General features: G+C 43.0%; 4 protein-coding genes across 4 annotated transcripts; 3 read left to right on the top strand and 1 right to left on the bottom strand.

Moving 5' to 3' along the window:
• Positions 1-1,968: 1,968 nt before the first annotated feature.
• Positions 1,969-5,715, bottom strand: LOC136426491 (cation channel sperm-associated protein 2-like). Its single transcript, XM_066415155.1, has 4 exons — positions 5,472-5,715; positions 4,396-4,569; positions 3,811-3,963; positions 1,969-2,159 (listed from the first exon to the last, which is right to left on the bottom strand). Exons 2-4 carry the CDS (start codon positions 4,544-4,546, stop codon positions 1,969-1,971), a joined length of 495 nt encoding a protein of 164 aa, XP_066271252.1. The 5' UTR covers positions 4,547-4,569; positions 5,472-5,715.
• A 1,417-nt stretch (positions 5,716-7,132) lies between these two features.
• On the top strand, positions 7,133-9,025 carry LOC136426490 (uncharacterized). Its single transcript, XM_066415154.1, has 3 exons — positions 7,133-7,137; positions 7,385-7,557; positions 8,076-9,025. The coding sequence occupies exons 1-3, from the start codon at positions 7,133-7,135 to the stop codon at positions 9,023-9,025; spliced, it is 1,128 nt and encodes a 375-aa protein (XP_066271251.1).
• Positions 9,026-10,073: 1,048 nt separating this feature from the next.
• Positions 10,074-13,600, top strand: LOC136426489 (uncharacterized). Its single transcript, XM_066415152.1, has 4 exons — positions 10,074-10,097; positions 10,510-10,681; positions 11,162-11,334; positions 11,825-13,600. Exons 1-4 carry the CDS (start codon positions 10,074-10,076, stop codon positions 12,938-12,940), a joined length of 1,485 nt encoding a protein of 494 aa, XP_066271249.1. The 3' UTR covers positions 12,941-13,600.
• Positions 13,601-19,642: 6,042 nt separating this feature from the next.
• LOC136426488 (perilipin-2-like) lies at positions 19,643-22,871 on the top strand. The gene is made up of 4 exons (XM_066415151.1): positions 19,643-19,881; positions 20,607-20,852; positions 22,179-22,339; positions 22,803-22,871. Exons 1-4 carry the CDS (start codon positions 19,677-19,679, stop codon positions 22,869-22,871), a joined length of 681 nt encoding a protein of 226 aa, XP_066271248.1. The 5' UTR covers positions 19,643-19,676.
• The last annotated feature ends 2,512 nt before the right edge of the window (positions 22,872-25,383 follow it).

Raw genomic sequence — 25,383 nt, 5'->3', positions numbered from 1 at the left:
CTGCAAGAAATATGTCAAAACAGAAGAAAATAATCATCGTGGAAAGCTGTGATGTCGTTCCCTTGTTCAGTTATTCTTCTGGGAAAATTTTGACAAAAACACCCCTGCAGTTCCAGAGTAAGCTGCTAGGGGGGCTTAAACCTACAGTACTTCTTGTTTACATCACAAGCTACCTGACAGCAAAAAAGACCATAGCACGTCCAGGGCAACAGATAGAAAAAATGGAAGTTCTGCTGCAGTACCGAGGTCACATACCAGGGGGTCCAAAATCTACCTTGACCTTCATCTTGTCAACACCAACCCACATACCAACATCATAATCCATCAAGAGGATCTCCAGTTATGCTGACTACAAAATCCAGAAACACAAACACACAGACAGGCAGACAAACACAGTCACCCAAACAAAATATCTCCATTTTTATGTAGATTATAAAGTTTGGAAAGGCTTAAGTTTGTTAGCAAATATTCCCAATTATGCTTCCAAAGTGAAACATTGCAGCTTGCACTTGACAATAATAATTTATGATCACATTTCAAACTTGTACAAAAATCAAGACCACAGCACGTCCAGGTCAAAAGATACAAAAATGGAATTTCTGTTGCAGTACCAAGGGGGCCAAAAATTGACCTTGAATTTCGGCTTCACAACACCTGCCCACATACCAAATATCATCGTCATCCATCAAGAGGCTCTTGAGTTATGCTGACTACAGTAGTCCGGAAACACAAACAGACAGACAAACAGACAGACACACAGACACACCCAAAACAATATCTCCATTTTTCATGGAGATAAATACACAAAGAAGCACCTCTGTCTATGTCCTACCTGAGTCTACGCCGAGCACAATGGAGTTGCTCAGGATGAGAATCAGCATGAACTTCTGAAAGAAGTTACCTGAGGGAAGAGATTTCAGTAAAGGAAAACTGACAAGACAAGGTGTGAACTTTCATCTCAAGAAATCAGCAACTTGAGTAAGAAGGGTACTACAATTTTCCTTCAGTTTACCAAATTCAAATATCATAAGTATTTGAAAATACTTTGCTCTCTTAGCCCCCAGTGTTATCTTTATGCATGAATACTTTTCAGGACAGGAATACACTTTGTGAGCCCAAAATTGGTGCCGTGCACCTTAAATTTTGACTGGGTGCACCAGTGCACCTAGACATTTTTGTAGGCTATAGGATAGAGGTACTGCATGTATTGTACACTAGTAAATAGCATGAGAAGAATAAAAAAAAAAACAATGTAACCTTTGTTGTACTTTGGTGCAATACTTGTTTGAAATTTTGAAGTTAGCAATAGAATTTCAAATCAAAGTTCTAAGATAGGCAGTAGGGTTTGTAAATATGTGTTGTGCTGACTTTCTACTTAATCTTATGTTGTGCATCCAAAATTCTTTCTGTGCACCTAAATTCTTATGTTAGGTGCACCAGTGCATCTACTTGCGCAAAAATGAATTTCTAGCCTTGCTTCTTTAAAATCCACCCCTCAAAAAAACTCTAAATTAGTAAAGGATACTCTCAATTATGTTGTGCATCCAAAATTCTTTCTGTGCACCTAAATTCTTATGTTAGGTGTACCAGTGCATCTACTGGCCCAAAATTGAGTTGTGAGCCTTGCTTCTTTAATCTCCCCTCCTCAAAAAACCTCTAAATTAGTAAAGGATACTCTCAATTATGTTGTGCATCCAAAATTCTTTCTGACAGTGCACCTATTAAATTCTTATGTTAGGTGCACCAGTGCATCTACTGGCCCAAAAATGAATTTCGAGCCTTGCCTCTTTAATCTCCACCCCTCAAAAAACCTCTAAATTAGTAAAGGATACTCTCAATTATGTTGTGCATCCAAAATTCTTTCTGTGCACCTAAATTCTTATGTTAGGTGCACCAGTGCATCTACTGGCCCAAAAATGAATTTCGAGCCTTGCTTCTTTAATCTCCCCCCCTCAAAACCCCTCTAAATTAGTAAAGGATACTCTCGAGAATCCAGCTGGCCCAGAGATCGAGCGAGGGGAGTTTGGAGTACTTGTTCCGTACGCGGTTCTTGCGCCGAAGCGTGCGGTCCACCATCAGCGAGTCTACGTGCTCGTGGATCTGGAACTTCACAAGCGCGTTCGGGTTCTCCACCATCAGTTTGTTCATCACTTCTGGGTCTAAAGGAATTTTAAAAATTTACAGTGTCAAGACTTACTTCGAGCCAACCTAGCAGACAGAGGTGCCTGGAGTGCTACCCTGCTACCTTTAAACATAAAGATTCAACACAATGATGAGAAAAACAGATACTGCCTTTAAACATAAAGATTTAAAACAATGACGAAAAAATGACAAGAAAAAGAAAACGTGTAAAGAGATAAAAGCTAGTCCTACGAATAATTTCTTTTTCAGTACCAAGGTGAGATACTGGCCCTAAACATAAAGATTTAAAACAATAACAAGAAAAATAGCCTGTGTGAAGATATAAAAGCTAGTGCTACGAGATATAAAAGCTAGTACTACATGTACAAATGATTTCTTTTTCAGTTCCGAGGAGAGATACTGGCCCTAAACATAAAGGTCTGAAATTTAAAACAATAACAAGAAAAACAGCCTGTGTGAAGATGTAAAAGCTAGTGCTACAAGATATAAAAGCTAGTACTACAAATGATTTCTCTTTCAGTACCGAGGAGAGATACTGGCCCAAAACATAAAGATCTGAAATTTAAAACAATAACAAGAAAAACAGCCTGTGTAAAGATATAAAAGCTAGTGCTACAAGATATAAAAGCTAGTACTACAAATGATTTCTCTTTCAGTACCGAGGAGAGATACTGGCCCTAAAAGTGCCCTTCCATGTTATAATGGGTCGGGTGGAACTATTGCAATGTAATTGTAAGGTGTATTGTAGTGTCTCCATTCTAAACAAATGATATGCATGTACATGGTGGTTCCCAACAATGCTTTATGCTGAATTCAGGAAAACGCCCTATGTTATGCTACGTATTACACTAAAATCAAGTAAGACAATCATGCGAAGTTTGGTCACCTTGCTTTGAATTACATGAAGGTTCTGGTTCGGAATTGTTTTGACCTAATAGCCAAAGAGTCTGTGAAGATAAGACGCAAATCCTAGGTTTTCTCGTTAGTTTTGGCTCCCGATTTTTCGGCTATCGCTATAGCAGTGTGTTATCTTTCATATTTCCTGAAAGACCCGATCTTCGTAGCGTTTTACGATTTCCGAGTTTTGGTCGTCCGCAAAGACTTCCTGGTATTAGTGCACGATTACGATAATGCGGCCTTGTCGCCTGATTACCCGAATCGTGCGTTCTATGTGCGTTTTGCATGGTTTCGCACCATCGGGGATTGCGGAAAACGTATCCTCACGATTTTTTCCGTTTTTCCCAATTGCACAGACAGAATAATGACCTTTATTCCCATATTAGTCTTTATCGTAGGAAAACTCTTATTTTCCTTCCAGCGGCGTTGGGAGAATGCCCTAAAAATAGCAGTTTTGGGGGATGAAAACTGCTTTAAATGACGGTTTTCACCAAAAATGACGTTTCCACAGAGAATATCAAATTCATCTGTCGTTCGAAGGCAAGGCATCCCTATCCATCGGAAACATTAATTTGAATTGGCCGAAAGAGGATGATTGGAAAAGCGCTATTGCCTTTCTGGGAATGAGTCAGGTCGGCCCCGAATTGTAAAAAAAAACTCCAAACCGAGACCTTGAGACGGCTTTCCCTATGAATTATGGGAAATCAAAATTGCCTGCCTAAACCTTGCGGAAAATGGGCATACAGACTCTCTCTTAGATGTGAAGCATACCCATGAGTTCTGGAGCGTGGTACTTGGGGGTGGTGAACACTCCGGTCTCCCCAAGGGAGTCCAGCATGTTAAAGTCATGGATGAGCCTGGAACGGAACAGCTCGGCTTTTGTACTCAGCTCGGTCGCCGCGCCCGCCTTCTCTGACCCCTGACCTTTTTTTAAGTACAGAATATTGATTTGTTTTTTCAACAATGGATCAAATGAACTTTGCTATGTGAACAGAAAAGCAATGTAATACCTAGACAATAATTTGAAACTTTGCAATAACTAATATACAACAAAAAAAATGTAAAAAATTACTCAAGCAACTGGATAAATCTTTTTCATATCTTATTACCAACGAAACTAATCTTATAGGTAGTGACATCCCCACTCTAATAAATGTCTAACAATTTTTTCTTAATTTTGTGCAATACTTCATGATAATCTTCTATAATGCCTAGCAGTCCATTTGTTTTGAACAAAAGACGTAAAATTGGAGAGAGAGAGAGAGAGAGAGAGAGAGAGAGAGAGAGAGAGAGAGAGAGAGAGAGAGAGAGAGAGAGAGAGAGAGAGAGAGAGAGAGAGAGAGAATGAATACTGACCTGTGGCGGCGGTGGCTTCACCGGTTGGTTTGAGGGTTATGCTCCCACGTTTTTCGCCAGTTGGCTTGAGGGTTATGCTGTCACGTTTTTCGCCCAACGGTAACGTGAGCCCACCGATTATACTGCTGCGGCGTTGCCCACCTCCTATCATGGCTTTTGTGGCAGTATCATTACCTGAACAAAAGATTATGCCAAAACAGGCATTTGCATAATGATCAAACTTCAAAGCTACAAACGTATGTTTGCAAATATTGATATCTATGAAGTGTCCATATCTATTAGAAAATCATTATATTTTGATTAGGTAAAAACAATTATTTTCTAATAACAACAGTCTAGAGATGATATCAATTTTTATGAATGTACGTTTGTACCTTTGATCATTACGCACAAGAAAAACATAGTTTTATTGCAGTATTAACGTTATGTACCAAAGTGCTGTATTCTCTCTTGGAGAAAAAATTTGATGACATCATCCATATGGTAAAAAAAATCAGATTAAGAATGCTTTCATTACCAACTATCAATAGTCTAATGTAAGCTAGAAAACACTGGAAACACAGTTGGAAACACTGGAATTCACTGTATTATAGGCAATGTTAACAGGCTAACGCCTTTTTCGTTCAGGTGTTATCATATGACATATCATTTGTACTATTGCCGATGGGCTTTTCAAAAAATGATTGAAACGGGGGGTGGAAGAGACTGGATTGGACGGGGGGTACCGTAGGGTTTATTAAAGCATCTGGTTGAGGAACCAGCAAGGGTTAAGAATTTCTTGATGAGGAACTAGGGGGTTGAGCAATTTTTGACCAGGAACTAGGGACCCTGGTTTTTAGCAATTTCTGGATTGGAACTAGGGTAGGGACACTTTTGTACATTTTGTACCTCTTCCACCACCCCTCCACAATTTATTTTGGAGCAGCCCCTTACAAAAATATTATTAAAGGCTGAGCGTGCTATAACACTTACCTCAACAAATAAAATGGGAATACAAGTTTATCTTGGTCCGTCCTTGGCTGGCGTTAAGGTTACGTCTTTCCTCCCATATCAACGGATAAACTACAAACACAAACCTCACATGTTCTGGAACGGGATTCTGATGTTTTTTTGGAACGCGAATCGAACTCAATCCGCGTTTTTCTCGTGATTTTATCGCAGATTCTTCAACTTTGTGATGATAATTCGTGAAACTAGGTCCCCCAGGTATGGAAAACGTTGGATAGATGGCTGTGGTAAGCAGTAACAGACGACACATTGCTGAAATACGAATGTTTTCGTTGTCCACACCACATTTCGAACATTTCGCGCCATTTTCCAAAATACGGACTGTTCCAACTATATGACCTTTTAGTTTCATATCTATTCATAGTCTTCAATGTAAAATACTAAATCAAAATTTTGCTATTGAAGTAAATAAAAAGACAACATAGCTTAGTTGAAATCGATTTAGCTATTTTTAGGAACTTTATAATCTATTTTGCATGTCATTATTTTCATTACTACCTCTTATTTAATGGTTTCACCTTATTGGGTCAAAGGCATTCGGTCAAAGGTTAGGTTTGCCCACATGTTTGTAAACTTGTTGGTTTTTCTTGAATATCGGGACATTTGTAGGTATTTCAAGCCTCCCAGTGCCTGGTGTTGATGCAGAGAACTTAAAACCTGGTAGTCTCAGTCCTCCTGACGAGACCTAGCTCAATTTTGTGCAGGTGGAGACCTGGAAAGCCCAAGGAACTGACGGCAAAGGGGAAGGGGGAGGGCAGAGAAAGTACTCACTACAGTCTGTAGCCTGATTCTCGGTCTGTGCTTCGGTCTTCCCAGGGTGTGTTTGGCTAGAAGACAGAGGTAAAACAGGAAACAGCTGATATGGACAACATGGATCCCCTGCCCCAGGACAGGTGTGTTGTTGTTATCTCTTACACTTCTTTCACGTGGGCTAAGTTATGTGCATTTCCTGATCTCTGCTGTCTCATACCTAGCCGTGGCGACTGTTGCGGGGCTTACCATTACTTGCTACATATAAGACAGCAAGTAAAAGTAAGCCCTACAACAGTCGCCACATGCGCGGCTATCTAATACCTGGATATCTGGATAAGCCCATTCACGGTTCCAACTACGCATGTACAGTGTCAAAGGTAAAGGCCCTGAGATGTAAACAAAACCCTTTTGGGCGTTATTATGCAACTCTAGACAATGTCGAGACGAGCACTGTTTACAAGCCGGGGGCCTTCACCTTTGACACTGCACATGTGTAGTCGGAAACACGAATGGGCTTATACCATCATCTAAGTCAAAGAAGGCAGTGCCTGTTGTAGACTTGTCTAAACTCCTGCTATATTCAGTTCCTTTGTTCTCTTCTGTTACAGGTGTGTTTTGCCCCAGGACAGGTGCGTTCTGCTGTCCCAGGTTTGGGCTGTTCTTCTGGACCCCGACATGACCCTACAGGACGACACGTCCCTGCAGAAGCTGATCTCGTGGGTGGAGAGGATCACAGCCGACCCAGACCCTGTACTCCTGTCCCCTCTCTCTGGAACCTTGCTTTTCCTTCAGGAACTCAGGAATCTCCAGTCTCCAAATGAGGTGCTAGCTTTTGGCTTGCAGGTTGCAGGATGTCTAGCAAGGTAATAAGAACACTTTTTACAAAAAGCTCCTATATCTATTTGATTTTATCAGAATTGCAACAGTGCAATACATGGGACACAGACAAATATTGCGAGTGTCATGACCCACACACATGATGTACCCATTTTTACACTTGTGAGGTGGAGTGAGGAAAGTCTTGTCAAGTGCCTTTTTCCCAAGACACAAGATCGGTGGCGTCAGGGGATTTGAACCCGGGACCACTGGGTTCTGGGCCGAAATCCCTGCCGTTACGCCACACGTCCCACTCCCCACCCCACTCCACCCCACCCCAACCTTCTATGTTTATCAAGCATTCATGCATGTGTACTGTCCCCTAACCCATATCCTTCCCATGTTTATCCAGCACCCTGGATGGGTTCTCTGCTTTACGTGCGCGACCAGACCTGCTGAAGGAATTATTTGTGGAAGTCCCTCGCAGCCCGAAGTTCAAAGTGCCAAACATCAGGGACAGCTGGTTGAAGGGGCTGCGCTCGCTTGTCAGTCACAGGGACGGGCTCCGCTGGCTCCTGACTTCAGGTTTGTCACTTCCGCATTATAGAAGATATAGAGGGCCTGAAATACTGGCCTGGGTGCCATCCGATTACTATGGGGGCTCCTACACTCTCTGCCCTGAAAAAATCAGAGCAGTGAGGGTGGGAGCCCTGGTAGTATTAAATCGGACGGTACCCAGGCTATCGAAATATACTAGGTGCATGTGCACCTAATTTTTGATGTTCCTGTTTGTGTTCAACTTGAGGTTTCTGTTTGCGTTGATATTTACTTGTTTATGTCTCCATGTTGGTATTTACTTGTTTATGACTGTGTTGATGTTTCATCATCATTATCAGTCGACCTGCGTTCGCTACGACAGGGATATACCACTCTTTTTACGGGGTGACATACCCTTTCGTTGGCTGTCATACAGGACGGAGATGCACCAGTTCTCCCGTCCGGGTGAATGGTGTAGATCACCGTATGGCTGATACGATGATACGAGACGGAGGTTGATGTTTACTTGTTTGTAACTCTGCGTTGATGCTTATTTCTTTACGCAGATGTTCTACCCCAGGTGGTGAAGTGCACCACAGACAGCAGCAGGTTTGTGGCCTTGTCGGCCTGCAGACTTCTCGCCTCGTCTCTCGTCCTCTCACACAGTCTCACCAGCACAGACTCACCTGTCGCCATGGCAACACACCCACCTGTCACCATGGCAACACACCCACCTGTCACCATGGCAATGCAGCATAAGACCAGCCCCAACCCACCTGTCACCATGGCAACACAGCATCTGGCCAGCCCCAACCCTCCTGTCACCATGGCAACACAGTGTCTAGCTAGCACCAGCCCACCTGTCACCATGGCAACACAACATCTGGCCAGCACTGACCCACCTGTTACCATGGCAACAGAGCATCCAGCCATCCCAAATATGGCAGAAAATGCAGACCTAGCCAGTTCGACAGCAACAATTTTTTCCTACCTTTACGATCAATTAAACAGCCTTGACCCAGGATGCACAGCAGCGGGGTTAAAGGTGATTGCAGAAGTGTGGCGGCTGACCTCAGGCCAGCAGCTGACCTCTGACCCCATGAGGAGCTGGTCCCCTTTGACCTCTGACCTCACGAGGAAATGGTTTCCGCTGCTGAGGTCGAACAGCCGTGAGGTCAGGACATCTGCACGGGAAGTTCTACAGGCAGTTCTGGACCAGCGCAGCGACACGGCTGACCTTGTCCCAGACTGGGAGACATTGCTGTCCCTTCCTGCTGTCCTGGCTGACCCCAGGGAGGCTGGACAGGTCATCGCTGTGCTGTGTGTTTCTCCGCCTCTGCCGAGGGGCTTCCCGGAGGATTACTATGATAGACTGCTGCAGCAGACCCTGCAGCCACTGCACAGGGTTCTGCAGACATCACAGGCACAGAAGTCAAGCCGCGCAGTCGTGTCTGCTGTGTGCTGCAGTCTCTCTGCACTGGAGACCTTCATCTCCAAGGTGGGCCCCGGGGTTTGATTGTTTTGCTTGGAATGTATCCCATGAGTGTTGCACAATGTATTCATGTTTGTTGTGCAGCTGCTCCCCCTAGCACATGAGGAGAAATCTGCAGATGACCATATGTGTGGTTTTTACCTTTATGAAAAATTGAGGTAATTATTGTTTTTGACCTGTTTGTGTGTCAGTGTTTGTATGTTTGTTGCCAGGTTTTCGTGGTCAGTATAACTTAAATGAGAACTTCTGGATAGGATGTGATGATTTTTGGTATGTGGGTACGTCTTGGAAAAACAAAGGTCAAGGTCAAATTTGGGCTACCTGATGTGTGACCTTGTTTGTGGTGTTTTCCAGGGCTGTGTTTGTGGAGATCCAGGAAGAGTGCAGCAGGTGTTGACTCACCTGGCAGGAGTCCTGTCGGCATCAGCTGGAACAGGTGAGTACACCTGTAACCCACCTTGATTACTGAACCATGGCTAACCTCGATCATTTGTCTGTATAGGTTCGTATATTACATGTAGGTACACCAGAGATTTTATTTTGATTACAGTTCATGGTCAGAGATTTACAATAGTGCACTTGTAGCTGTATTTCTCTTTGCCACATGAATCTGAAAACAAATGAATATTGTTTACTATTAAAAAGGTTTTAGATTTAATATTGACATAGGGTGTTTGTTGGTGGCTATGGCAGAGATCTTTATACCCATTGTTAGTTATGAGCAAATTAAGCTTTTTTCATGCCTTGGTAGGTACTTAATTGTGATTTTGTCAATAATCCATCTCACTCACTCACTCACTCACTCACTCACTCACTCACTCACTCACTCACTCACTCACTCACTCATTCTTTCATTCATTCATTCATTCTTTCTTTTATTCTTTTACCTGCAGCTGCACAAACCTGTAACCCACCTGCAGCTGGGGTCCTGCAAGGTAACCCACGTGTCATCAAGGCAGCTGCACAGACCCTGATGCACCTAGTCACACAAACAGACGTTGGCTCTGACCCTGTCTTGAAGGAAGTGACCGACAGTCTTGTCTCCATCTTGGACCATACTGAAGCAGACTGCATGGTGGTGTGCAAGTGTCTTCAGGTAGATAGCTTCTGACATAATTCCACCAGGGTACATAATTCGGCCACCCTGAAAAGATACATCCAAACATATCTCCAACCCAATGTCCCTCAATATAATACACTCCTGTATATCTAAACTGTGCATACTTGGGGGTGCTGCACTAGAGATCTCTCAAACCGACTGTTTTTTAAATTGCAGATTTATGTAACCCGTCGGATTAATATTAATGGAGGTAAAATTACTTTATTGTACAACAATTGTACAAGGTACAAAGTATGGCACCTACTGATACATAACTACAGTTCCATAAGGCTAATCTACGTGATACAAGAGTGTGTAGTATGGGATGAGAATGGGCTTTTACAATCATTGGAGGAATTTTTTAACATCTAGACATACTTTAATATATTTTCCTTTGAATACATATCAGGTGACTGCTACCCTGATGACCAAGGCCCCTGTAGCAGCTGCCTGGGTTTTCTCCAACCCGACGACCCAGGCTGGTCTGTCTGCTGTTCTTCAGCGCCGCCTGTGTGACCCACGCTGGGAGATACGGGACTCTGTCTTCGAGTTCCTGGCAGCTGTGATGGCCGGAAGTAAAGGTCAGCTCAGGTCATATCTGATGTGTAATATTGATGTGGGTTAAGTTTGCTTCTGCTTTTTTTGGTTGTTACAAAATGTGGTTTCATGTCCTTTGGCTGCTACACATGTACCTAGTCATTACCATCCTGTGTAAAAAAAGTCCTTCCTGCACCAGATGGTACTACATGTAGTACATAGGGCGGTGCCCATCTCCGTTTCAGTAGCCCTTGAGCCACACAACTTTGTGCAATCACTACTGTAACAGCAAGGGGCTAGCCTGTGTTTACACAATAGCTCGCTGGCTGGGGATAAAAGAACCCACCCCCAATCAAGAGGGGGCGATAATTGCGCCGGCCGCTAGGAGCGCGATTTAGTCAGGCTAAGCAGAGGGCTAGTCCACTTGTAGTGGTGTACATGTGTTAACTTTAACAATATTTTACATAAACCTGTGTAAAATGATATGTAAGAATTTACCATACTGATTATGTGTTTCTACCCAGACCATGGCCTGGTTGCATCCTGGCTTGTGGAGGGCGGTTTTCATTGCAGTATCTGGGACTGTGTGAAGAGTGGGTACGGCTACACTCAGGCCTCGGCCCTGGCAGCACTCGCACAGGGCCCTGTCATCTCAACTGTGTGGGAAGCTCTACTGAGGGACGCACACCTAACTCAGGTAAGTTATTGTCTGCACCATATTTAACTAACAGGTAAGTTACTGTTCTAACCCTTACTCACATTTAGCTCACACACACGGGCCTCACGTGCACCGGCAGCACTCGCACACAGCCCCATCATCCCTGCTGTGTAGGACACTCTGGTGAAGGAGGCACACTTAAGTCTAACCTTAACTAACACCAAACTCAGGTCAGTTTTGCCATAACTTGCTCACCCTTAACTCAGTTCAATTACTGTTTCAACCAAAACTAACTCACTCTAAACCATGATCAGCACATGTCCAAACAGATTGCTACAGTATGTTCATTTGATTTTTATTCTGTCCATGTCTAACTGTACAGCCTTTATCTTTGTCTGTTGGGCTAGGCCTTTGTAATAGCCTTAGGCTAGTTGGGTAGGCCTGGCTGTACGTGCTGAACAGCCAAACCGATAAATAGATAAGATAAAAAATGATACAGATCCCTAAGCCTACTTTGTTCCCTGTCCAGAATGGTGTGCTGGACATGTTGGTGCAGATTGTTGGCTCCGATGTGGACACAGCCGTGAGGACGGCAGCCATTGGGTGCCTCTCCTTCTGGGTGCAGAAGTGTGAAAGACTCAGACCTGCCATCCTGAAGTCTTCAGATGAAGAACAGCACCAACAACAAGACCAACAACCACAACAACAACAACAACAACATCAATATGAACAACAACAGAAACAGAAACAGCAAGAACAACAAGAACAACAGCAGCAACAAGAAAACCACCGACAACAACAAAAGCAACAAGAAGAGTCCCACAGAGTAGCAGAAGCTATTGTAGGAGAGGCAACCTATGACCTGGTTGTGAACTGCAGCGACAGGTCATCAGGGGTCAAACAGCTGCCATTGGCTGCTGCTAACCCTGAGTCGACCAATCAGCACCACAACCGTGTCTTGAAGATCCTGCAGGCTGTGACGAAGGACCTCGACTGGGAGGTGAAACTGGCGGCTCTGGGTTTCTGGGAACACGTGATTGTGTACTACCTTCCTGGGTATGTAGCAGGATCTGTAGTGCAGGGTTCTAATCCCATGTGCAAAACTGATGTCCAGAGTTCCGATCTCGGGTCAGAGGCACATGGCCAGGATAGGGGATCTGTAGTTGAGGGTTCCAATCCTGCCTACAAAGCATGCAGCCAGCATGGGGGAACTGATGTCCAGAGTTCCAATCCCGGGTACAAGGCACACAGCCAGGATGGGGGATCTGATGTACAGAGTTCCGATCCCAGATACGAGGCTCACAGCCAGAGTTCCAGGCATGAGGCAGGTGATGCAGACTGGAGTCTTGCCCTGGAGAAGCTGTCCTTCCACGGCTGCCTGAAGCTGCTTGTAGAAGCTACGGATGACTACGACAGGCCGGTAGCAGAAAAGGCCTGTAGGATGCTGAAGGAGCTAAAGAAAGCAATGATTTCTAGTCCTGACCAAGAACAGGAAGATTTCATCACCTACTTAAGGGAAACAGATTTTGAGAAGATTCTTGAGACGAAAACGGGCGAAGAAAGCAGCTTGGAGTCTTTGTTGGAAGACATCTTGTCTGGTGCAAGGCAAAGGGAAGGAAACCAGAAGGACTGCTACGATGATTAAGACTCAATACTTTTTTTCCTGACAAATTCTATAACAGGAAGTTTTGGGTCAATACTGTTGAAAAAGATTCTAATATTAATAGTAGAAGTTGGAATTTTCCCCACATTCGTGTAGTCAAGTACTGGTTACGTCTCAAACAATTAGACTTTTCCTCACATCCCCTGCAGATAGATGCATTACAATGTCAACAACATATACCGGTTAACAGCTGTAAGAAATCCTGGCTACAACATGTAAAAGAAATATAAGACAATACTGGTTAATCCTTTCTTTGGAACTCTATGAATTTACCTTTAGATAAGAAGCATATATGTACATTGTTGAGGAAAAGGCTGGAAGATATATTCATTCAAACATTTCTTTATCAATTGTCTACAGATAATGGTAAATTAAGATTTTACAAAAAACTGAAAACAGAATACTCAATGGAAAAATATTTACTGTTACTAGATAACTTTATAGGAATGATATTATAACCTATTGTCTGTTGTTTTTGACAAACCTGTATCAGTGATGCTCTGTATGGGGACCACCTGGTCATTGTGACCAGTTTTTGTGTGATTTCTCTGTCCAATGAGTCTACTGTGACCACTTTCCTCAATTCCATAGAGTGTGACTTCAGTTTGTATTGCAAGCATTAAAAGAACTATATAATTTGAATGACTTCTACATGATGTCATTTGTTTGTTTGTTTCTTTGTCTATTTTTATTTCACCAGGGGAAATCTTGTCGCCAGCTGCCGGTTTTCAAAGACCCCTGGGGGGAAAACCACAAACAAATTTGTTACATTGTTTGTTTATTTACATTGATAATTGAATAAATACATTTCATTGTTTTAGATTTGCAAATATCAGTAACTGTTACACCAACTGAACTGCGTTCCTGCCAAGCTACAACAGCCATGAAAAGTTCATACGAATAATGGTGTAAATTGTGGGCAAGGCTGTGTACCTAAACAAAAATTCAGGTACAGGTAGGGTACAGGTCCGGACCTGAACCTAAATAAGTTTGGTCAATCATCTGAAAGTGAAACGTATAGCCACCTGTCTTTTTTTTTGGTGGTAAATTGTCATCTTTGTATGAGGATTTATGTACTTGAATCCCAAAACAAGGTCTTCTTCATTTTCAAATTTGAGGTTATCAAAATCTATGTCAAGCGATTTACTTATCTAATGGCGTCCACTAGTGTTTTAATCTGTTTAGGCATACACATGTACTAGATGTTCCGGACCTGTACCTAAACAATCTTACAGGTACAGATACAGGTCCAGGGTTTAGGTACACAGCTCTAAAATCTGTGGGCGGACCGGTTCCGTAGATGGACATGAATCCGCTTAGTAAAATTAGGTAAAGGACCTCCGTTAGTACTTGATAGTCTATTCGACAAGTGTTAAAGAGGAGTCCTAAACTGCAGAAGGCGGTATAATATGCACTAGATTATGCATCAACTAGTACATAATCAGCCGACTTTTACAGAATTCCGCTTGCGGTGAATTACACAAGGTGTGTTTTTTAAAACAATATGATTCTCACTAAACCCGTGCAGACCCTACCCATGTATTCCCTATGCGTAAACATATACATATTTAAACATGGATATTTTCGGCGTAAATAAGGGTGGTTAAGCGCAATAAGAAGGCCAATTGTTAATAAGATATAAAAGAACACATAGCAAGACGAGCTTTTTTAACCACCTTAACATTCTTTTTGTAATCTAACTTTTGTCAAGCATTGTGAGGCACATTGTATCAACACATAGGCTGAGGGTCACCTGGGGAATTTGGTAGAATACTGAATGCTTTTTGATGCGCACGGGACTAGCGGGTACTTAATCGTATACTGTAAAAAATATTCATTTTAACTTCCTAAATTTACCATCCATTGGAAAATAACTCCCCCCTCTGGGGTTTAGGACTCCTTTAAAGTTAAGTTAAAGCCCTCCCGCGCCACTTGATAGAGCCTATGACGGCGCCCATCTCTGATTCGCAGCCCTTGGGCCACATAACTTTGTGCAAGTCTTTACAACAGGGGGCTAGTCCGCTGGTAGTGATGTGTGTGTTCAACTTTCCCAAATGCTGAGTGCTAAGCGGAGAAAGCAATATGTACCGTTTTTAAAGTCGTTGATATGACCCGGCCGGGATCGAACTGATGACCTATCGTGTGCAAGGCGAACACTCTACCCATTAGGCCATTGCATCGCCGATCGGTGATGTTTAAGAAGTGTGCACAGTTTTAATGGATGTGTGCTCCTATTACCTGCAGCACAACCCAAAAATCTGACCCATTTTATTGTTAATGACACGCTTTTACTTGAAGTCATTAATCAAGAGGTGGACGTAAAGGATAAAATCTGACCTGGTTTTTGCGACAAAGCAGGTTTGCGCATACGTAAAGGATAAAATCTGACCTGGTTTTTGCGACAAAGCAGGTTTGCGCATGCTCAAATTTCACCATCGGTCACGGCATGCTCTATGTTACATAATTCCTCCTGTGACCTTTGTTATGTGGAAAGATAAATTTACTGACCAACAAAACGTAACCTGACTAGGATAGCACCAAGTGTTTGACATGCCTGATAAGGTCAGGAAAATGTGAACACATGCATTATAACTTATCCTCTGTTGTTTTATAACCTGTAGCGTTATATATTTCAAAGTAGAGACTCCAAAGTAGTTTCTTTAGAAAGATTTTTTGATTTTGTTAGAACTTAAGTTGGAGTTCATTAGTAGTACGTGCACAGGCCAGAACTGGCCCCTTGCGTAGGGTTATACCGCCCTTTTTACGGGGTGACATACCCTTGTTGCAATTGGCAGTCGTACAGGACGCGGATTGCCTGCCCTCTCGTCTGGGTGAATGATGTAAATCACCGCATGGCTGATCTGCGAGATGGAGGTTCGCCAGGCCTCCATCCGAGTGATTTGTAGTGAATCACCAACTCGAGATAGAAGGATTATAGTACAGGATTGGAGTTCATCATAGCACAGAAATGTCACAAGGTTAAAAACATTTTGGAAAATGGGGAACACTACACAATGGTCTTGTTAATTATGAACTCGTTTGTAAACTGCTCTGGAATATCATTTAGGCTTTTGTCTTTACATCTTCTGTATTATATGTATTATTTTGTATTCTTATTACGGTAACATCCTTTGAATGAAAGAAAAAAGAAAAAAAAACTCTAGCGTTATCATACGTTTCTGAATGTTAAACATCCAGGTAAGCAAATAGAGTGGTACAATTTAAACATTACTAATGGACAAATTGCGATAGATTCGAACGTTTCGGGCGTCCATCCGACTGCCCTTTTCCAACGAGAAGAATGAAGTTTACCTACGGATGCGTCAAGAATGTTCCTGTTGTTTATTTAGAACTAAGGAACATTCTTGACGCATCCGTAGGTAAACTTCATTCTTCTCGTTGAAAAAGGACAGTTGGATGGACGCCCGAAACGTCCGATTTTTATGGTAATTTGTCCAGTAGTAATGTTTAGATTGTACCACTCTACTAGCGTTATCAGTGACGCTCTGTAAGAAGACCGCTTGATCATTGTGACCAATTTTTGGTGAGTGGCCACTAAACTGTGACCACTTTTCTCAAGTACCTAGAGTGTGACGTCACAAAGGTGTTTTACCCACTTGTCAAGAGATGGACGTAAAGGATAAGATTATTACTATACCCCAGGTTCTGATTGGTCGGTTTTCTCTCCTCGCGAGGGAAAAACGGACGTGATTGGTCAATGAGTCACGGAGCAGTGCACGTGTCATGTTAGTGGAACTCACGTGCACGGAATGAATCAAAGAATAAAAGTTATGACAAGGCGTCGCTGACGTTCAGTTCGACTTTGGCGACGACTAAACCTTTTTGGTAAATCTCTCTTCTCTGATTGGTCAGTTTTCTCTCCTTGCGAGTGAAATACGGCGTGATTGGTCAACGAGTAGCTATCAAGCGGAAATCACGTGCACCGAATGAGTCGAAGCATAAAAGTTACACCAAGACGTCGAGAGTCACTTCTGCTTCGACTTTGGTGAGGACCAAACGTTTTTGGTAAGTCTCTCTCATCTAACTGTACACCAGTTACGTCGGTAACAAGAAGTTAAATGTAAACTTGGCACAGAATGTCCTGAACTTAGATTTGATCAATCATTATATTTCTCCGTTGTTACTTTTTAAATCATCATCTGTAAAGAATTATGGATTGGAAAGTCTGTTTATCACCCTTCACAGTGCTCCAAAATTTGTCATGATATTACATTTGTAATACGATCCTTATACCCTCATGTCCAGAATGCCTAGGAGACCAGTATAAGTCACTCTTACTAAGTTCAGAGAAGGGAGAGGAGGCATCATGAGTTAGTCTCTACGATACCAAGCCCCGCGGATGGCTGGAAAATAGTAGAACTTGCCAAGTAGAGTAAATAGTACGCTAAGGGAGTCGGCTACGGATAGAGGGTCCAGTATGTTATCGCGGGTCGCAAACTGTAACTTCTATAGCGGACTAAAAGTAACTTTTCCGGTATGTTATCCGTCTATTTGGCCAGTTTCCACGATTTTTCCAGCGACCTGTGGAGCCTGGTAGAGGTTAATCGTGAGTAAGGATCCGGGAGAAGTCTAATCACCTTGTCCCCGGTAGGGGAGCATACATTTACATGGCTCTGTGGTCAAGTAGCATGACTCCGTTGTCAGTTAGCTATGACATCATATTTGGGACATAGTTATGAGTCTTTCCATTAAACTACAAGATAAATAACTAACAGTGGCTAATTTAGAGAAAATGGAACTTTCAATAATAGATAAGGAAATACACAAATAGCAGATTACAACTCAATTCAGTTGAGAGAAGGCTTGAAGAATGAATACACTTATCTTCAATAGTAGTGAGGCTGCTAGCAGTGTCTTTTCTTGAGTTTGAACGTAATTAAAGACTACAAGACCAGTAGGACTCAACAACGTAAGGGACGCCATCGAGACCAACTACTAGCTACCACGCCCGCGCCCCTCAAAGGCACCCAGAGCATTTTATGAGGCTTGAAAACTGGAAATATTCTAGTTGCTGTAATCTTTATGAAATCGACATTTAATGCCACTGTTTACCACATTTGCGTGCGAATTTCTTATCAAAGGTGCTCAAAAGCGGCACAAAAATAAGCTACATGGTGATCTTTTAGTTGCACGCGCCTAGTGTAAATAGCCCCGCCCACCTCCGTCAAAACGTAGAAATGCAAAATAAAAACATAAGAATGCAAATATTTGACGGACATGCAAGCTAATTGTGATGGACAATCAGGACCAGTTTATTAGAGCTTGGAGTATCTTTGCTCCTTTAATGTCGATATGTAATGGTATAGTGTTATTGAAACTTACTATGTGTAGAAATGACTAGAAATTGGAGTTTTTTATTCAAGGTTCAAGCCTCATAAAATGCTCTGGATACCTTTAACGGTGCGCGCGACAAAAAAGTGACAAAAGGGTTTCGAGGGGCTGGGTTTGAGTTCACATTTTTTATAATATGCTTCGAACTGATGTTAGATACTAGCATGGCTGAAAATCGTATGAATTGGTGTGTTTTTGGTGAAAATTGCGTTTCGATCTGAGCCGTATTACCGGATATCCATGGTGAAATGTCCCTTGGCCCGAGATTGACCTTAATGTTGCGTTCTGTGGGTCATGTTAACATGCCCCGCGCCGTGGATGATTAAATAAATTTAAGTACTAGAATTTTCTTTATAACTGGCTTGATTATACGATAGGTTTTCTCTTTCTGAAAACATCAGTCGTTTCTAACCAGAATTTTTTTTTTCGTTCCATTTCGTTCCATTTCGTTCCATTTCGTTCCACTTCGTTCCATTTCGTTCTATTTCGTTCCATTTCGTACTTTCGGGGGACCCCCTATTACCCTCACCTTCTGCATAACCCAAAGGTCTGTCCCCTTTTAATGACAAGGTTTTTTTAAAGGTGAACGTAGATGATGAAATCTGACCTGATTTTCGGGTTGTCAAGTGGTACATGTAAGTACGACTGACCTGATTTACGTGACTAAGTATGTTTGTGCATGGTGAAAGTCCAACACGCGAAAAATACGTTGGAGTCTGCCTCATGCACAAATTCAACGACCCAGTACAAGAAGAAGTCATCAGCAAAAAGTGTATTATAAGCTTAAAAAGGCCGGACATTCACAATGTAGAGCCTGTACTAGTTTCCCGCCACATCTTCGGTTAGGGACATCCCTTGGATAGGACTTTAAATGGAGGTCCCGTGTTTGAGGAGAGTCACATCTTGAGCACGTAAAAGAGCCCACCACATCTTTCGAAAAGAAGTAGGGCATGCCCCGAAGTGAGTGGATCAAAACATTCCGGTCTAAATGAGGTAGGGAATTTCCCAACTAGCCTTCTTAACCACTGCTTCTCCTAATGGGTCAGTGAAGTCATGCTTGTTTCAAACCTAGGGCGAAGAGATGCTGCTACAGTAACAATTCGTTCAGTGCTTAGAGGAGTGGCCTCCTACGGCCTTGCACTGAACGAGTTTTTTTTTTTTTTTAAGAAAAAAAAATCGTGTGTATCGCCGGATCGAATCCGGGAAGGGTATCCTTCTTTCGGAAGAGACGAAAAATGGGGGTCCCGTGTTCGAGGAGGTGCCTCGAGCTCGTTACAACAGCCTCATTACCCATATGGGTACCTACTGACTGTAATGATACAACCTGGTGAATAATCGTATCGCAAACACGCATTAGCAGGAGATCATGGTAGCTGAAACGGAGGACAACATCATCACGCGCGTGGTGAGCCTCCCATTGGTCAGCGCCTCCGTGACCCAGGTCACCAGTATCTACAGCGCGGGAAAGGAGCGGTACCCGCTGGTGAAGTACGTGGGAGAGATGGCAGAGAAGACCGCCATGTACGCAGCCGACACTGCCAAGCCGGTCGTGAACAAGCTCGAACCACAGAGTAGGTATTTGGAACAGGAAGGATAAAAGCATTTTTTTAATCTCTTATCTGTGATTAAGTCGATTAATGTACATAACAGCCTTTTTGTGTTGAACTAGTAGAAGTGTTGAACTAGTAGAAGCTGACAATTCTGTACAAGTGTTGACGAAAAGGTCAGGAACTCTTTTCTGCAATGAATGACAAGAAATTCTGGAGGTCGAACCTCTCTTGCTGCACCTCGAAAGAGGAGGAACGATAATGATGATGATGATGTTGACGTAAATGATAAAAGAATGGAGTTACAGATCTGATCTCAAGACTTCTCAAGAAGAACAAAAAAAAAGGTAGATTCAATCTAGATCTATGATGTAGAAAAAAAGTACAGAATTTTTTTTAGTGGGATGAAAGTGATGACTAGAACTTGAAAACGTTACCTATAGCTACACACACGCATACAAACATATATATATATAGAGAGAGAGAGAGAGAGAGAGAGAGAGAGAGAGAAAGAGAGAAAGAGAGAAAGAAAGAAAGAAAGAAAGAAAAAGAAAGAAAGAAAGAAAGAAAGAAAGGAAAAAAGAGAGCTATACACTTTTGTTGGGAGCTTTTGAATTTCTACATTTTAAGTAAGACAGTCTGAGCCAGAAACGGACCATGAATAGTTTACTCTTATCAAACCTTAGACCTCGGAGTAGTGAACTCACGCAAGTTTTTATCACTTCTCACTTCTTTACATTTTCCCCCAGTTGCTGTAGCTAACAGCTACGCCGTGGCCGGCCTGAACAAACTTGAAGAGACCGTCCCCATCATCACTAAAGAGCCGGGCGCAATCGTGGTAGACACCAAGCATGCCATCCGTTCCACCGTCTCGGCCACGGGCGAACACATCATGAGCAACCTCGTGGGCCCCGTGGTGAAGGGCGTGTCCGGTACCGCCCTGACCGCTTCCCAGACCTACTACCTGCCTTTCGAGACCAATGGTCATATTGAAGGTGCGTTGATGAAAGTTGGACATCCAGGTAGTAAGATGCGCCAAAAATAATTACTCAAGCAACTGGATAAAGTTTTGAAACAGTCAGACGTTTCAGACAGCATCCACTGTCTTTCGTCAGTGACTAACGATAGGACTGAGAACACCAGGTTTTATACCAAAACTCTGAATAGGTATTATGTTGATGAGGTTAAGACAATTTAGGATGTCTTGAAGTAGTCTTTAAAAGAAGATTAATTCAAGACAAAGTTTTGTGCCAATAGTTCAATTAGTACAGTAACTAAATGTTGTTCGTCCGGGGGTGGGTGGTGGTGGGCAGTACATTATCCCAAGTGCCTGAAAGTTCAACGCTTAGACCCCCTTTCCTGTTAAAGGTGCGATTTACCAAATGCTACTAAGATACTCAAGTCTATTGGCCTCTACTTAGGCTCCATCTAGCCATTCAAATGTCAAGTTATAGATGAGTAATTTCCCTCATCTTTGCTTTACAGTTACACTGAAATCTAACTTGCTCACTTGCTTAGGTCGAGACCTTCCAGTCACGAGTCGAGATGGCAGCCCAAGTATTTCGGTCCTAACGCAAGCTATATATATATACTGTATAGATAAAAGGATAGCAGGTATTGGACAAAATACCGGAATGCCAGCTATTGCTACCCATTGATGACTGCAAACCTGATTAATCGACCAAGATTGTTAACCCTTAAGCTGTCAGTCCCGGTTTGAAAAGGGATACAGAAATAGGCTTTGTGTGCTGGGCCCGGGTATAACCGGGATAGGGTATTCCGCAGAAAAAAACAGCTTTGCGTGCGTGTAGCGCTCGAAGTCCGAAAGTTAGGGGAGTTATAGGGCCGTCGACTGTTTCGCGGGTTTCGTGAGGGAGGTCAGGGGTCACAGGAGACCTCTTTTGGACAGTGGGGAAACATTCTGCACTTGCATTTGCTAGTAAACATATGCTTGTTTTTTTCTTGTTTTAAACACTAATGATTAATAGCTAGTCACTGACGAAAGAGCGGTCTGCTGTCTAAACCAGTTTCCAAATTTTACCCATTTGCTTGAGTAACTGTTACTTTGCCTATCTTATTACACGGATATTTAGCCTTCAATACATGGGCAAATAGTAAGGACAACCGGTTAACCTCAAGCCAACCGTACACACTCACGCCACAGAAAATACGTTGTATAGCCGCGTGGTCTCGTCTAGAACTTTATTCAAGCCCACATCCAGACTAGTTTCGCCTGTGTGGCTTTCTCGATGGTTTGCGGCTGAATAAGCCAAGGTACAGTAACCTTCAATACATGATCATGATTATTTCTATCCCCACAGCGATAGAAGAAGAGAAGAAGGAGAAAGAGGAAGAGGTCAGTGAAGAGAGGGCATCCACCCTTACCCGGGCCATTGCTCTGTTGGGGAAGGTGCGTAGTCGTGTGTACACCCGCGCCAGGTCCAAGTTGAATGATATCCAGGTCCGCTTCACTGTCTCCCAGGTGAGCCAAACTAACGCAAGTGATTAGCATCATCATTTTGGTGTCTTAACGTCATTTTGGTAGTTTTTAGTTACATGTAAGCGCACCTTCTTGAAGGATAAAGAGACAGACTTCAGTTCTGCATCGACTTTGGTGAAGATCGGAAGTTTTTGTTAAGTCTCTCTTAGCCGGCAAAGTAAAAGGTTTTATCAATTTTGCCCGCTCTACAACTGCTGAATATTTGACATCGAAGCTACACTCACTGATAACATACTGCTAAAGCAAGCACATGCACTAGCACTAGCCTTACACAGGCACTAGCACACAAACTAGATGCCTTCGACTCTCAGTGCTTGAGGAAGATTGAAGGCATCCGTTGGGATGACTTCATTCCCAACGAAACAGTCCGTTGCAGAACTAACCAACTACCGGTTAGCTGTAAAATCACCAAGCAACAGATGATCTTCCTGGGTCACGTCTCCAGGGCGGTTCCTACTCAGGACGTCATCAAACTGATCTCATCGGAACCCAACCCGGCATGGAAGCGACCTAGAGGTCGCCCTAGAGGAAGATGGGAAGACCAGATCTTCAACACGCTCCAGGGGCTGGGAATCACCAGAACCGACTGGAGGGTCTATGCCGAGAGCAGACCAGCCTGGCGAGCCCTATGCATGTCTGCAGCCGCCATGCATCAGACACGGATGCCTGCGAGCGATTGAAGTAATGAGACCTTCGTTAGTGTAGTAGAAGATGTGTGTTGTTCAACCGTTCAGCTCAACCCAAAAATTTGACCCATCTTAATGACAATGTTTTAATTTTTAACCCATTTGCAAACAGGTGGACGTAAAGGATAAAATCTGACCTGGTTTTTGCGACAAAGCATGTTTGCGCATGCTCAACTTCCACCACCGGTCACGGCGTACTCTATGTTACATAATTTCTCCTGTGACCTTTGTTATGTGGAAAGGTAAATTTACTGACCGACAAAACGTTACCTGACTAGGATAGCACCAAGTGTTTGACATGCCTGATAAGGTCAGGAAAATGTGAATTGTGACAGGAGTAACATTGTAACCAATCAAGACGGATCTGTGGTGGATGTCGCAAAATATTTAATTGTTTTAGATTTTGAAATATCAGTAACTGTTGCACAAAAACACGGCTCCTGCCAAGCAAGAGCAGCCAAAAGTTCATCATCATCATCATCGGTCGGTCGCGCAGCGGCCAATCACACGTCCTCTCCCAGCCGCCGGTCAGTAGCCATTGCAGTGATGGCCTCTGGGCTCAGGTCACCTTCAGCCTCCCCCAGCAGGTTCTGGATGTAGGTCAGGTAGCTCGTCTCCTGACGTCCTGGTCGTCTTCTGCCGTGTGTCGGGACGTAGAGGGCGTATGTCCTAAGAGTATGACCAACGTTCATAGACATAATGGCAACTGTGGGTCCAACATAGACTTGAGCTAACCTGTGCAGCAGAGGTGACATTTGACCTTCTGTCTGTACAGAAAATTTTTTATCGTCTAGACATGGCAAAGTACGTGTCCTGTTCGTTTTGTCTCGACAGTGTGGCTAATGCTCTTCGTTATTTACAGTATATAATGCTTATTTACTTTCTGTGCATTTTTAATTTTAATACTTCAAATAGATACTAGTATGCCTATCATAGCTGCCAGTACTGCCAGTATCATACCAGGATATATAGGCCACAGCAAGTAGATTTTATGGATGACATCAGCGCGCGCATTAGTTTTCGCCTGATTCTGAAATTAAAAAAAAAAAAAAATTTTTACCCGTCGGCAATGGTCAATATAACGGAAATGGGGCAATGTGTCGCAAATGTCTGTCAGTTCCATCGCAAAAACGTTCTAGATGCCGTGAAAATGCAATTGCACATGTAGGAATGGTGAAAATCCGTACAAACGTCTTGTACAATTATTTATAATCATTGTGCCATTATTATCGTGTTAACGTGTAATCCGATGCTCTGTTCTTGAATGAAGTGAAGCACATGTAGCAACAAATTCGATAACAGGGTCAGATGAAGTAACTAATGTCATGCGGTTTGAGCAGAAAATTGTCTAGCTGTCTGTCGAAGACAAAATAAAAAGACGGGGGGTTCTGAGGCAAGGTAATTCAGACAGACTGCCAGGGCACAACAGCGGAGAGAACTTCAATTGAGACAAAATTAGCACAGCCAGCATCATGTAGTCATAGTCAGTCATCTTCATGACTCAGGAGACTCCCGTGTCCAGTGCACTGTATGCCGTATGGGAAACCTGTGAAATGTGGGGTCGTGTGTCGCAACGGCAGAGCGTTCGACTCAGAACCAAGAGGTCCCGAGTTCGAATCCTGTCATGTCACCGATCTTGTGCCCTTGGGAAAGGCACTTTGCACGACTTTCCTCACTCCACCCAGGTGTAAATGGGTACCTGACTTCGGTTGGGGGAAGTCGTATTGAGGTCACCTGGTGGCGCCGAATGGCAGCCGCCCAGACCGTTGCGACAGTTCCACAAAATGCAAGTGTGGATAAGATATCATATATGTTGTGTATTGTGTGAAACCTGTAATACCCTGCATCAATTAATTCAGCGCTAGAAAGGCTGCCATTGCGGGTAATTTCTGACCAATAAAAAAAACACATTATAAACCTTGTTTTTGAGTTCTTGATGTACTATATACAAACCCGGATCTAAATGCATGATTTTAATGTTGACATCAGTATTAACGTTAATGTGTTTTATTGAATACAGGGATAGAAGACTTGTTGGTTGCAATACCATGTTTTATGGCTTCAATTCTTTTTACATGCTTAATTCAAGCATGGAAATGTGGATATCTTGTGTTTTCTTATTTGCCTGCCTGTTTTTTTCCCCACGCGCACTGAATTTGGAGTCTGTAAAGAATTTCATCCATAAAATGTATTTCATGTGGCCCTAATCTTTTAAAAGCGGAGTCTGTATCCAACCCAAAGAGAGGCTATATTGATAAATCGGTTAGTTTGTGATGGTTTTGATACTGTGGAAATCTCTGTTCCCAAGTACTGTGATCTTCAACCTTGAATCAATAAATA

Source organism: Branchiostoma lanceolatum, chromosome 2, assembly GCF_035083965.1.
Source record: "Branchiostoma lanceolatum isolate klBraLanc5 chromosome 2, klBraLanc5.hap2, whole genome shotgun sequence".
NCBI classification, from domain to species: Eukaryota; Metazoa; Chordata; class Leptocardii; order Amphioxiformes; family Branchiostomatidae; genus Branchiostoma; species Branchiostoma lanceolatum.
This window is presented reverse-complemented; position numbering and strand designations above follow the sequence as displayed.

Coding starts and splice junctions, on each gene's coding strand:
- LOC136426491 (XM_066415155.1), bottom strand. CDS start 4,546: ATGATAGGAGGTGGGCAACGCCGCAGCAGTATAATCGGTGGGCTCACG. Junction 3,964..4,395: donor TGAAGCCACCGCCGCCACAG/GTCAGTATTCAT, acceptor ACTTAAAAAAAG/GTCAGGGGTCAGAGAAGGCG. Junction 2,160..3,810: donor CCACGCTCCAGAACTCATGG/GTATGCTTCACA, acceptor AAATTCCTTTAG/ACCCAGAAGTGATGAACAAA.
- LOC136426488 (XM_066415151.1), top strand. CDS start 19,677: ATGGTAGCTGAAACGGAGGACAACATCATCACGCGCGTGGTGAGCCTC. Junction 20,853..22,178: donor GACCAATGGTCATATTGAAG/GTGCGTTGATGA, acceptor CTATCCCCACAG/CGATAGAAGAAGAGAAGAAG. Junction 22,340..22,802: donor TCCGCTTCACTGTCTCCCAG/GTGAGCCAAACT, acceptor TCACGTCTCCAG/GGCGGTTCCTACTCAGGACG.
- LOC136426490 (XM_066415154.1), top strand. Junction 7,558..8,075: donor CCGCTGGCTCCTGACTTCAG/GTTTGTCACTTC, acceptor TTCTTTACGCAG/ATGTTCTACCCCAGGTGGTG.
- LOC136426489 (XM_066415152.1), top strand. CDS start 10,074: ATGGTGGTGTGCAAGTGTCTTCAG. Junction 10,682..11,161: donor TGTGATGGCCGGAAGTAAAG/GTCAGCTCAGGT, acceptor GTTTCTACCCAG/ACCATGGCCTGGTTGCATCC. Junction 11,335..11,824: donor GGGACGCACACCTAACTCAG/GTAAGTTATTGT, acceptor TTCCCTGTCCAG/AATGGTGTGCTGGACATGTT.